The sequence below is a fragment of the Ovis aries genome, chromosome 2, assembly GCF_016772045.2.
Source record: "Ovis aries strain OAR_USU_Benz2616 breed Rambouillet chromosome 2, ARS-UI_Ramb_v3.0, whole genome shotgun sequence".
NCBI lineage: Eukaryota > Metazoa > Chordata > Mammalia > Artiodactyla > Bovidae > Ovis > Ovis aries.
In genome coordinates this window covers 27,122,272-27,136,272 of record NC_056055.1, presented here as the reverse complement: position 1 = coordinate 27,136,272, position 14,001 = coordinate 27,122,272, and the positions used below count along the sequence as shown (strand labels likewise).

The window sequence follows — 14,001 nt, the reverse complement described above, 5'->3', positions numbered from 1 at the left end:
CTGATAGTGATACTGTTGGTTAGCAATGCCTGAGACATTTGCCCAGGGCCTGTATTACTGTGGCAGCCTCCACAGGCATTTTCTTGACCTGAGCCAATGTCCCTGGTCTGGCCCTTGTGAATCTTATTATCACTGCAGTATGCACTTCAGCAGAAACCATCAGAGAACTTCAAAGAACAAGATCATTACTCACAGGTTTTGGAGCATCCGCAGCATGCTTCAGGGCCACACTGTGAACTCATGGGGTGGGAGAGGGGGAGAGAGAAAGAGAACTTGGAGAGACTCTGGGGCTCTGCTTTTGTTAGGGTCCAAGGTTGGGGTGCTTAGGGTTTTGCAGGTTCACTCTGTCCAGGAAGAAATTTTTCTTTCAACCCTGTAGATTCTTCTGGCTAGTCTGAGAATTAAATTGACATGAAACAGATTAACAGGAGAAAATCAGGGAAAAATTTAATAACAGTGTGTACTTTGTAGAGACCCAGGAAAACTGGGTAACTCAGCAAAATGGCAGAAACACTCACCTTACATATCATCTTTGGCTAGAGGCAAAATAGGATGTTGTGGGTAGTGGTTCGGGACTTCAAAGAGGAGGAAAGCAATTTACATGGATATGGAAAAGCAAATGTTTGATAAATAAATGTCTGGTGGGTTATGCAGAGGGGGCCAGGGAGGAATTCTAACAAGCACTTTGCTAGGTTCCTGCTACATGCCCAGTTCATACCATAGTTATCTATGGTAACTGCTCATTTATCTACATTCTTTGAGCAGTTAGGAGGAAGGTCAAAGGTTCTTTCTGAGTCTTTTGGGCTTTGACTTTTTTCAGCTCAAAATCATCTGCATGCCAAAGAAACATTTTGGAGGGGGCAAATTTTGCTCCTTTGCAGTTCCATTTTTGAAACTTCTCTTAAGTTTCATAGTCCAGAAGTAAAATCGATAGATTGTTTTACATCTCTTTGAACCAGTCTGTCAGTCCTGATAACAGATCAGTTTAGTTACTTATTTCAGGAAGCGGAGATGCAGGTGGGCTCTCAAAGTTAGGTCTATAGGGTATGGGCAGTCAGGTATTTAATAACAGGCAATTCTATGGAGATGAAAGAAAAACAATGCTTAAGGATTGGAGAACGTTGTGAACCCACTGTCTTGAGTCCTGAGTGCTGCCAGTCCAGATTTCTCAGTGTCAGGTCTGAAGCATCTTTTGCAGTTTGGAATGTCTCTGAGGATGTCTTTGGGTGTTTAGGTAACTTTTCTGTTGGCTTACATAGCAATACGCACAAAGATTGTCTAAACATGGGGTATTGTGGTCATCTCTCTTAAATTTATATCGAGTTATTCATTTTCAGTTTACAGAGATTCAGGAAAAGGGAAGTTTTAATTCTCAGTGATTCCAAGTCAAAAGTGGGAGAAATAGTGAAAACATTAGTTTGAACGTTATAGGAAAACTTTTGAGGAAACTAGAATTCAGGATCCAGTTCAGCTAACAAGTAGAAAAGCAAAACCTTGAAGATAACTAACAGAACTAGAATCTAATATCTATAACTGTGTATTAAAGTTCTACTGAAAAACATTTTTCTCTAATATCACCTTCGTTTCTAACAAAGATAGCTGAATAAAGACTAGTTTGTAAAACAAGCTTAGTTTCATTAAACCTGGCCTGATTACTTAAATATGTCCCCCCAAAATGATGATTGACCATAAAGGCTTTTAAAAATTTGCTTTGCTGGAACTTTTCACATGGAATTCCAAGTTAAATTTTTATTTGCCTATGGAGGCCACAAAGTCATGAAACCACATCAAGGACTTGCCATCAGGTTTGCCTGTAATACCTATATATTTGGGTGAATTCTTCTCTTCTTGAGGTCCCCCAAATATCCTAAGATTCTTGTGCCTGCTTCAGTCAGCTGGGAACTCTGCAAACAGGATACTTACTTGTGTGGTGCTCAACCATGTCCAGCTCTTTGCCACTCCATGGACAATAGCCCACTGGGCTCCTCTGTCTATGGAATTTTTCAGGCAAGAATACTGGAGTGGGTAGCCATTTCCCCTCCAGGATATCCTCCCCACACACAGATCGAACCTGGGTCTCCTGCATTGCAGGTAGATTCGTTACCACCTGAGCCACCAGGGAAGTCCTACTGTAGGGGATTTTTATTTGTTAATTCCTTATCCAATTAAGTGTATGACTTGAAAGTTATTGGGAAATCTGCATTTCTCAGAAAAATCCTTTCTGTAAATCTTCTTGAAGATGAAGCATTTTTGTGAAAGCATCAGAGAAAAACAGTAACTGTCTATAAATGACAAAATACTTAAAATGGCATGGCTAAATATCTTATAATTCAAGTGACAAGGAAATTTGGTTATTTATGAAACATGCAATATTTTAAAATCATAACTAGATTCTTATGTTTTTCTTCAAAATAAAACTTTTGCCTTTTAAAATAATTACTAGAATTGTGATTGATAATATTATACCAGGACATATGTGAGTTTTAAGAATTTTATGTAATTTCTACAACATCTATATTAGTAACCTTCATATAATACAACCTAAAGCTTATCATTACTCATTTGACAGTGTTTCCAATGTAATTAAACATACCAAATAAACCTGTTGTTATTGTTGTTCAGTTGCTCAGTTGTATCCGACTTTGCAACTCCATGTACTGTAGCACACACACCAGGCTTCCCTGTCCTTCACTATCTCCCAGAGCTTGCTCGAACTCATGTCCATTGAGTTCATGAGGCCATCCAACCACCTTGCCCTCTTTTGTCCCCTTCTCCTCCGGCCTTCAATCTTTCCCAGCATCAGGGTCTTTTCCAATGAGTTGGCTCTTCAAAGTCAGCATCAGTCCTTCCAATGAATATTCAGGACTGATTTCCTTTAGGATTGACTGGTTGGATCTCCTTGCAGTCCAAGGGACTCTCAAGAGTCTTTTCCAACACCACAGTTCAAAAGCATCAGTTCTTCCACACTCAGTCTTCTTTATGGTCCAACTCTCACATCCATACATGACTACTGGAAAAACCATAGCTTTGACTATACAGACCTTTGTTGGTAATGTCTCTGCTTTTTAAAATGCTGTCTAGGATGGTCAGAACTTTTCTTCCGAGGAGCAAACATCTTTTAATTTCATGGCTGCAGTCACCATCTGCAGTGATTCTGGAGCCCAAGAAAATAAAGTCTCTCACTGTTTCCATTGTGTCCCCATCTATTTGCCATGAAGTAATAGAACCAGATGCCATGATCTTCATTTTTTGAATGTTGAGCTTTAAGCCAACTTTTTCACTCTCCACTTTCACTTTCATCAAGAGGCTTTTAGTTCCTCTTCACTTTCTGCCATAAAGGTGGTGTCATCTACATATCTGAGGTTACTGATATTTCTCCCGGCAATCTTGATTTCACCTTGTGCTTCATCCAGCCCAGCATTTTGCATGATATACTCTGCACAGAAGTTAAATGTCTGGTTCTAGGTGAGTGATCATACCATCATGGTTATCTGGGTCATTAAGACCTCTTTTGTATTGTTCTTCTGTGTTTTCTTGTCATCTCTTCTTAATCTCCTCTGCTTCTGTTAGGTCCTTACCATTTCCGTCCTTTATTGTGCCCATCTTTGCATGAAATGTTCCCTTGGTATCTCTGATTTTCTTGAAGAGATCTCTAGTCTTTCCCATTCTGTTGTTTTTCTCTATTTCTTTGCATTGATCACATAGGAAGCCTTTCTTATCTCTCATTGCTGTTCTTTCGAACTCTGCAACCTAATAAGTTTAATATCACACTTTTGAGATTTTTCCAGGGGCCTTCTGAAAAATCTCAAAGTTAGCTTGAGGGCTAAAAGACTTTATCCAGAATTTGATTTTGGGAAATGTGTCAAAGATATCAAAAGGTTTTAAAACATTCATTCAAGTAGGATCATATGTCAGTATAAATATTTATTCACTTAACCAAAGTGACAATAAAATATTTCAAAGGCAAATACAGAAAATTTCAAAACTACTTATGAGGTAAATAAATTCTACAGTTTGCTATCAAACAGATCGTTATTGCAAAAAAAAAAAAAAAAAAAAACTTTGTCCTCTTAGCAGACAGAGAAAGCAAAATTCTAGTTTTGCAGCAGCTTGGTGGTTTTTGCCACACTGAGTGACCTGTGGGGTCTTAGTTCCTGACCAGGTTTCAAACCCACACACTCTGCAGTGGAAACACTGAGTCTTAACCCCTGAACTGCCAGGGAATTTGCAGCAACAGCTTAGTTTTAATATTAAAATTCATTCATTCAATTAAATTTATTTTAACCTTAGCCAGTCCTAAGCACATGCAAAACTTTTCTCAGGGTTTCTTTTCCATAAGCCTCTATATAACTTCTTTCTTTTATATATTCAAATTTTGTGCTGTGCTTCCTCTTCCTCTTTTTTTTATTTTTAAACTTCTTTTGAGGACAAAATTACTTGTGTTCCTCTTAGCAAAATGTATTTCTACTCCTTGTACATTTTTCCCATACATAGCAAGATGTTTTCCTTATTAATTTTAATGGCATATTAATTAGAATTCCTAAAGAAAGGCAATGCCAAAGAATGCTCAAACTACCGCACAGTTGCACTCATCTCACACGCTAGTAAAGTAATGCTCAAAATTCTCCAAGCCAGGCTTCAGCAATACATGAACCGTGAACTTCCAGATGTTCAAGCTGGTTTTAGAAAAGGCAGAGGAACCAGAGATCACATTGCCAACATCCGCTGGATCATGGAAAAGCAAGAGAGTTCCAGAAAAACATCTACTTCTGCTTTATTGACTATGCCAAAGCCTTTGACTGTGTGGATCACAATAAACTGTGGAAAACTCTGAAAGGGATGGGAATACCAGACCACCTGACTTGCCTCTTGAGAAACCTGTATGCAGGTCAGGAAGCAGCTGTTAGAACTGGACATGAACAATAGACTGGTTCCAAATAGGAAAAGGAGTATGTCAAGGCTGTATATTGTCACCCTGCTTATTTAACTTATATGCAGAGTATATCATGAGAAACACTGGGCTGGAAGAAGCATAAGCTGAAATCAAGATTGCCGGGAGAAATATCAATCACCTCAGATATGCAGATGACACCACCCTTATGGCAGAAAGTAAAGAGGAACTAAAAGCCTCTTGATGAAAGTGAAAGTGGAGAGTGAAAAAGCTGGCTTAAAGCTCAACATTTAGAAAACGAAGATCATGGCATCTAGTCCCATCACTTCATGGGGAATAGATGGGGAAACAGTGGAAATAATGTCAGACTTTATTTTGGGGCGCTCCAAAATCACTGCAGATGATGAATGCAGCCATGAAATTAAAAGACGCTTACTCCTTGGAAGAAAAGTTGTGACCAACCTAGATAGCATATTGAAAAGCAGAGACAGTACTTTGCCAACAAAGGTCTGTCTAGTCAAGGCTGTGGTTTTTCCAGTAGTCATGTATGGATGTGAGAGTTGGACTGTGAAGAAAGCTGAGCGCCAAAGCATTGATGCCTTTGAACTGTGGTGTTGGAGAAGACTCTTGAGAGTCCCTTGGACTGCAAGGAGATCCAACCAGTCCATTCTGAAAGAGATCAGCCCTGGGATTTCCTTGGAAGGAATGATGCTAAAGCTGAAACTCCAGTACTTTGGCCACCTCCTGCAAAGAGTTGACTCATTGGAAAAGACTCTGATGCTGGGAAGGATTGGGGGCAGGAGGAGAAGGGGACAACAGAGGATGAGATGGCTGGATGGCATCACTGACCCGATGGACGTAAGTCTGAGTGAACTTCAGGAGTTAGTGATGGAGAGGGAGGCCCGGAATGCTATGATTCACAGGGTCACAAAGAGCTGGTTATGATTGAGTGACTGAACTGAACTGAACCCTTAGAAACTTTAATTTCTAAGAAAACAGCAGTAAGCAATTGTGAACTGCTTGTTATACCAGTATTTTTTGGTATAACCATGTGAATACATTTCATAATTTCCAGAAGCATACATTTCCTTATAACATAATAATGTTTTTTTTTAAAATCTGGTACATGACACGTTTCTAATAAATCTAAACATATTTGCTGCTGCTGCTGCTAAGTTGCTTCAGTCGTGTCCGACTCTGTGCGACCCCATAGACGGCAGCCCATCAGGCTCCCCCGTCCCTGGGATTCTCCAGGCAAAAACACTGGAGTGGGTTGCCATTTCCTTCTCCAATGCTCAGTTGTGCCTGACTCTTAGCGACGCCATGGACTGCAGCCTATCAGCCTATCAGGCTCCTTTGTCCATGGGATTTTTCAGGCAAGAGTACTGGAGTGGGTTGCCATTGCCTTCTCTGAAACATATTTAGTTTTGCTATAATAAAAAGACAGAAATAAGTAAGAGACTTTAGCAATTAATATTTCAGTATTTTATCATATTTGGAAATGATCTAGACTTTTAATGAATTTTCATTATTTACTTTTATTTACAGAAAAGTTGTACAGTTTTAAGTTACCAAATGATTTTGGAAGATATTTTAATGTTTTATCTGACTTCAGTTCAGTTCAGTCCAGTCGCTCAGTCGTGTCCGACTCTTTGTGACCCCATGAATTGCAGCACGCCAGGCCTCCCTGTCCATCACCAACTCCTGGAGTTCACTCAGACTCAAGTCCATCGAGTCAGTGATGCCATCCAGCCATCTCATCCTCTGTCGTCCCCTCTCCTCCTGCCCCCAGTCCCTCCCAGCATCAGAGTCTTTTCCAATGAGTCAAATCCTTGCAGGAGGTGGCCAAAGTATTGGAGTTTCATCTTTAGCGTCATTCCTTCCAAAGAACACCCAGGACTGATCTCCTTCAGAATGGACTGGTTGGATCTCCTTGCAGTCCAAGGGACTCTCAAGGGTCTTCTCCAACACTACAGTTCAAAATCATCAATGCTTCGGTGCTCAGCTTTCTTCACAGTCCAGCTCTCACATCCATACATGACTACTGGAAAAACCATAGCCTTGACTAGATGGACCTTTGTTTGCAAAGTAATGTCTCTGCTTTTTAATATGCTATCTAGGTTGGTCACAACTTTTCTTCCAAGGAGTAAGCGTCTTTTAATTCCATGGCTGCAATCACCATCTGCAATGATTTTGGAGCCCCCCAAAATAAAGCCTGACACTGTTTCCCCATCTATTTCCCATGAAGTGATGGGACCAGATGCCATGATCTTCGTTTTCTAAATGTTGAGCTTTAAGCCAACTTTTTCACTCTCCACTTTCACTTTCATCAAGAGGCTTTTTAGTTCCTCTTTACTTTCTACCATAAGGGTGGTGTCATCTGCATATCTGAGGTGATTGAGATTTCTCCCGGCAATCTTGATTCCAGCTTGTGCTTCTTCCAGCCCAGCGTTTCTCGTGATATACTCTGCATATCTCACTTACTTTCATCTAAATCATTTGTCCCCCCAGATTATATTTAGATCACCTTTGAAAACTTCAGGTGACATCCTGAAGTCCCTGGGGTCACAAAGATCCTCTGCAGAAGGAAATGGCAACCCACTTCACTATTCTTGACTGGGAAATCCCATGGACAGAGGAGTGTGGCGGGCTACAGACCATGGGGTCTCAAAAGACAGGACTTAGAGACTAACAACAGAACAACACTTTCAAATATTTAAAATTGATTGCGCCCTTCTGGAGAGCAGTATGGCAGTGTTTACTGACATTAACATGCACACTGAGTAAAATCTGACTTTGAGGAAACTTGTTGGAAATATCCCAACATGCACAGAAAGACATACACACATCCATGGTTACTGAGCATTGTTTGTAATAGGTGAAAAAGTGTGTGTGGGGCGGGGTGGTGGAGAAAGTGAGCCACCAGGGAAGCCCCCTAAAAGAAAAGTGTTTAAATAAAATGTGATGAGAAATACACAGAACAAATGACAATAAATAGGCTTCTTCATTGATTATAAATATAAAATGTATAGCCCCCAAAAGAAAAAAGAATAGAAGACAATTGTGCAACAGTATTATCCCTACGATCCCAGTTATATTTAAGAAATCCAACCGAAATATGCGCACATCAGGTTTGGATACCTATGCTCTTGAAGGTTCCACAGCTAACTGATATACGGCTTAATACGTACATAGCCTTACACGGTAAGTGGTATAATAAGAATTGTCTTTTTAAAAAAATTAAAATGCATTCTTGCATTACTTACATAATTTAAAAGTAAAGAATATGTTTGTGACTGCATTAATAACTCCCTGAACCCAACTACCTGCCAAGAGGTAGGTTTATTACAACCCTTCCATCCCAAGAGCCCAGCACGGGGTCCAGTAGTTAATGGCCTGGCTGTGAACACGTGCTGCGGGGACCAGCCTGCCGATTCTCACCACTCCCCACACCCTAGCGAGATCCTAGAGTCACCACGCTAATTCTCCCTGAGACGACGCAGCCGCCAGCCATCCAAAACGCAGGCGCCAGAAGGCGGTGCCCACTCCCGGCAGCCCCGCCTCCCGGGCACCTAGACGTCACTGGGCCGCGCCGCTGAGTATCTGAAGGGCCTGCGATCTGCCTTCCGGAAGGGAACCCCGGCCGCTAACTATGGCGACCGTCGCGGAGCAGTGGGTACTGGTGGAGATGGTCCAGGCTCTCTACGAGGTGAGCTTGGCGACTTCAGGGGCTCACGACCAGACCCAGCCCTGGGGAAGTGGGACGTTTTGTGTGGATTTTTGTGCTGAGGGCCTAGGCGGGCCTGGCCCAGTCACGCCCGGACCCTCGGCGTCGCTCCCTGGAAGGGCTCAGAGGCACACATTTCCCAGCTGCGGAATGTAGGGAGCGCGGGTGGGAGCCGAACTGGAGGGGGGGGGGGGGGGGGGGGGGGGGGGGGATCTCGATTTGCTCTCCAGCGACCGGAGAGCCCTCTCCAGGTCCTGTCCGAATACAGGAGAGAGACTAGTCAAAAGCCAGAGCTGCTAAAACGGGAGAGATGGAAGTAGAATGGAAAATCTCAGTCTGGATAGGTCCCAGGGAAGACAGGTCCTTGGAACTGTGGAGCAGATAATAGGGGAAAAAATAATAAGTTGGAGTTTGTTTTTGTTGGGAGGTAGCCGAATGATTTGTTGGAAAGGAAGCCGAATGATTTAGGAATATGAAATAGCCATTCTTCCGCATACGTCCCATTTTCTGTCTTGCAGAGATACAACTACTTTAGTAAATCTTTGAAGAAAGACTAGTTAAGGGATGTTTATTGAAAGGCCAGCCATTTCAGGTAGTAAGATAATATAAAATTTAAATGTCGTTCTTGTAAAATGTTCATTCGACATTTAGTGAGTTTCCCTGCACTGTACAGTGGAACTTTCTGATTGTTCTCTGAGCTGTTCAGTAGCCACTAAACACATGTGGCTATTAGCACTTGAAAAGTGGCTAGTACCGCTAAAGGACTGAATTTTTCATTTTAATTTAGATGTGTATTTAAATAGTTGAATGGTGCTAGTGACGATAGTATTGGGCAGCACAGATGTAAATGCTAGAAGTAGTGCAGTGAGCAAACAGGTAAAAGTCGGCTGTGCTTATGGATCTCACATTCATGTAAAGTGAATCTCAGTTTTCTTTCGATAATTTTCAACTTAATATTGCACTTACTGGCAGCGGTGATGATGAAAGATGCATCAGGACCCATCAGGACTTTTTGGGAAAAAAAAAAAAAAAAAACCAGTTAAGAAAGAGAATATGGCTTAGGAGATGTCCAGCCGTAGGTTAATCACAGTGACTGTGAAAGTGAAAGTCACTCAGTCTTGTCCCACTCTTTGCAACTCCCTGGAATTCTCCAGGCCAGAATACTGGAGTGGGTAGCCTTTCCCTTCTCCAGGGGATCTTCCCAACCCAGGGGTCAAACCGAGGTCTCCCACATTGCGGTCGGAATCTTTACCTGCTGAGTCACAAGGGAAGCCCAAGAATACCAGAGTGGGTAGCCTATCCCTTCTCCAGCAGATCTTCCCCACCCAGAAATCCAGCTGGGGTCTCCTGCATTGCAGGTGGATTCTTTACCAACTGAGCTATCAGTGACTTAAGAAGAGCCACTGAAATTTAAGATTTGTGTTTCAGAAATGAATAACTTCTACTGTATATTGTTGCTGCCTTTCTGAAGACTGCCCTTCGGTTATGTAACTTCTCATACCTTAGTACTGACCATGAGTGAGCCTTGAGAGAAGTCCTCCTGGATGTCTTTCCTAGGGAAGAAAAGAACTTGCATTTATAATTTGTATTAATTCACTAGACATTTCAGCTTTTCTTAGGATGATGTCTTTGTGGGGTGGAATGTTTAGTGACTTGGATATTTGTTTGTCAGCTATAATCCAATTATTGATAAAACCAAAAGGGTTTTTTTTTTTTTTTTTTAGTAGAGCACTTATTCTTAAATGAACTCTATTCAGGAGGGATCAGCAAATTTTAAAAATAATCTTAGATTTCTGGTTTTGCTTCTAATTTCTGTGTACCTTGGATATAGAATTTAAGGAGTCTTGTTGTGTACCCATACATAGATAACATGTATGCAGTTTTAAAGGTACCTGTGCAGTGATCTGAAAGTTTATGTATGCATTTGTCCTCAGTTTCCCTGTCACCACCTCAGAATTTCTTGAACTACTGTGACTCGTCACTTTCTAATGCTTTACAGTAGTTTGTATTTACATTTCTGCTGCTACTGCTGCTAAGTCGCTTCAGTTGTGTCCGACTCTGTGCGACCCCATAGATGGCAGCCCACCAGGCTTCCCCGTCCCTGGGATTCTCCAGGCAAGAACACTGGAGTGGTTTGCCATTTCTTCTCCAGTGCACGAAAGTGAAAAGTGAAAGTGAAGTCGCTCAGTTGTGTCTGACTCTTAGTGACCTCATGGACTGCAGCCTACCAGGCTCCTCCGTCCATGGGATTTTCCAGGCAGTAGTCCTGGAGTGGGTTCCCATTGCCTTCTCCGATTTACATTTCTAAATACCTCTTTTAAATGACTTTTCCAATGACAACCTATTGGAATACAGCACTCCATAACTGACTGATGGTGGTTTAGTTGATATCTGGAATCTTCTACATGTACTTGGTATGTTTAGTTGTATAAAACATAAAAGTCAGCTAGCTTGGCCTTTATCCTGGAAATGTGCAGTTGAAAAGAAGACCTGACATGGATAATTTCATTAAGGTAACTTTTTGCCTGTTGACACGGAAAACACTACGTACTTTTGGGGAACTATGGTAAAAAAGAGACATGCTATTTCTTTAAGCATTAATAAAGTCTTTCTGCCATGTTCCAAGGAGAATTTAAAGAGGCTTATCAGGGATACAGAAAATGTAGTAAGATGTGCAAAATTCTTTGAAAATTGTGGAAACTGGTTTCCAAACAGTTTTCAGTTCATCCATGGTATGTGAAGTGATAGAAGGCTTGTGACGCTGCAAAATGTTTGTTACAGTCATTTCCTACTAGTAAAAATACAAATTACCTGAAGGATCTGATAGTTAATATTGTTTAATTATTGAAATTCTGTGTCAGATTTAAAAAAAAAATTTTTTATTCCTAAAGATGGTTTAAAGCTGCAGTTTTAGAGATTTTTTCATGTTAGGAGAAATGCCTTCTGTTAGAAATGGGAAATGGAATGAGCAGACATACAGTGAGTTTTGGAAGTAAATCTTCAGAAGTAATAAATAGGTTTTGTAAGGGTCATGGGTAGTAGTATATGCAGATACATTAAATTATATGTGCAGGTTTGGAAATATTTGTTTATTTCTTGTTTTTGTTTTACTTTTGTTTTTTGACTCACTCCTAGGCTCCTGCTTATCATCTTATTTTAGAAGGAATTTTAATACTCTGGATAATCAGACTTCTTTTCTCTAAAACTTACAAATTGCAAGAACGATCTGATCTTACACTCAAGGTGAGAAGTTAAATTTCTATTTTATTATTTGGTGTATGATTATAGTTGCTTCATCTTTCAAAAAGGACTTGTGGTGGCTCAACTATATGTGTTAAAATGTTTTCTGGAATGTAAGGAAAACAAGAATGAAATATCAGGGTAAACAAATTACAGAGAATCCAGGGATAAAGTAAGTACACAAAGGAGTACCATGTTACAGGCCTTTATATTTTGCTAGGAGTAAACAGCAGTCTGGAAACGTACTAGATGCTGGAAGGGAAACATGGGCTACTGCTGAATTGCCAGTGTCCACCTGTAAGGTTATGTGAGTTGCTTGGGAAAAGCAGCACTGTTTCTCAAGTCTGAATGAAAGTTTTCCCTGTGGTCTTCATAAAAGAGATTCAGAGTCTGAGAGAATCCTCTCCATCCCACCACTCTCCACTTTCCCACCCCAAATCAAATTTTGATGTGTTCTGTATGGTAAAGGACCCAGCTCAAGCCCAAGTTGGGCAAACTTTCGAAAGAAGGGTCAACAGGACTTTCAGTGCTGCCCCTCTGGGGGCTGTTGTTAGTATGGAGGACCAAAGGGTTTGTGGAATCCTCTACCTTCTCGTGCACGTGGGAACACTGAGTAACTGTGCCCCAGGCATGAGAGGGGAAGAGCAGTTTTGACTGCAGCATGGTTTCTGTGACTTTGATTGTTTCCCTGTCCAGCTTCTATAGCAAAATGCCAGAATACTTAGAGACAGGTACAGTTAGAGATGTTTTCCCACAAAAGTGCCTAGAACTTCAGTTCAGAAGTTCACAAGGCAGCGTTAAGTGTAGCACAAAGATGGGCACTGCTCTTTTCTTTGCTTACTGGAGCATTCACAGGAGAAGGTGCAAGTGGAATGGAATTACAGCAGTGTGGCAAGTGTTTCCTTGTTTTCACTGGCTGGCCCTTGCTGTCTTGATCATTAATGTTTATCATGAGATGGTCAGACAGTATCCCCTCTAGGGGATATGCAGCAAGTGACTCTTAGGGCAAATAAGTTTAGGAAACCTGGGTAAAGCAAACTAAAGAGGTGTCTCATTGCATGATTTCTTATATAAAAGGTTTTTTATACACCAGTGGCTATTTGAACTTCTGGAGAGATACCCTAAACTTGACCACAGATCCTCACCCCTGCCTTTTTTTATGGCACACTAATCCTTGTGGGATTAGTGTACCATAGAACACTCTTTTGATGGTATTACAGTAAAATTGAGTTATCCAGCCTAGAAATCCTGTCTTCTTTTTTTTCCCTTGCTATTTAGGAACTCCATGTGAATGATTACGTGGCCATGGAACAGATTTCTAGCCCAGCTGTTTAAGGGGTTGATCATTCCTAATATTTAAGCATATCAGTCTACACAAATGTACATTTTGAAAGAATAATGCCTAAACATAATTTTAGAATAACCCTCTAAAAGCAAAACTTACCTAGAGCAAGATTCAGTAGTCACTGACATCTTACCCTAAAAGCTGTGGAAGGAAGAAAAAAAAAAAAACCAACCATGTGAGCGTTTCTAAAGCTTAACTTAATGGCAGCAAAGAAGAAATGCCCTTCTCAGTTTTACAGATGTGCAGAGTCTCTCGAATACCAGGCAATCTTGAATTGATTCTGTCTCCATGGTAGCCAGTGGACTGTGTGTATATCACACGTGCTCCAGGCTTGTTCAGGCTACTGTTCTTCCATGCAATTGATTTATTCAGCTAAGCATTTTTGAGTCCCTGAGCCTTAAGTGAGATGCTCCTGGCCATGCCCTAGAGTTGCCTGTTAGGAGAAACATACACAGAAGCATTTAACAGGAGTGTGGAAATAGAAATATTAAGAGTGGGCTTCTCTAAGGCTAGAATTGCTGTTTCTGTCATGTTCATCAGGTGTGCCTCATCTCATCATGTACATCCAGAGTACATTTTCAAAATTTCACTTCCTTTTCTAGTTCAAGAAAGGATAAGAAACTCAAAATAGTCAAAATACCTGTAATGCAAGAAATAACAGGTAAAAGGAATAAAGTGGCTTTCTGTGAGAAATTTCCAAACAACTAAATCCTATTATAATAATTATTATTAGAGAGTCTTTTGGTGTATTTCAGTTGCTTCTGAATCCTTGCCAGTGGCTTATAGAAACAGTGCTTT

General features: G+C 40.9%; 1 protein-coding gene across 2 annotated transcripts in view; it reads left to right on the top strand.

The window, feature by feature from the left end:
* Nucleotides 1–8,472: 8,472 nt before the first annotated feature.
* SPTLC1 (serine palmitoyltransferase long chain base subunit 1) overlaps nucleotides 8,473–14,001 on the top strand; it is a 65,306-nt gene continuing 59,777 nt past the window's right edge. For both annotated transcript variants that reach the window (XM_004004066.5, XM_060410820.1), the window contains exons 1-2: nucleotides 8,473–8,600; nucleotides 11,754–11,861. In XM_004004066.5, the coding sequence (XP_004004115.1) occupies nucleotides 8,544–8,600; nucleotides 11,754–11,861 (165 nt within the window). In that variant the 5' untranslated portion in view covers nucleotides 8,473–8,543. The remainder of the gene's footprint in view (nucleotides 8,601–11,753; nucleotides 11,862–14,001) is intronic.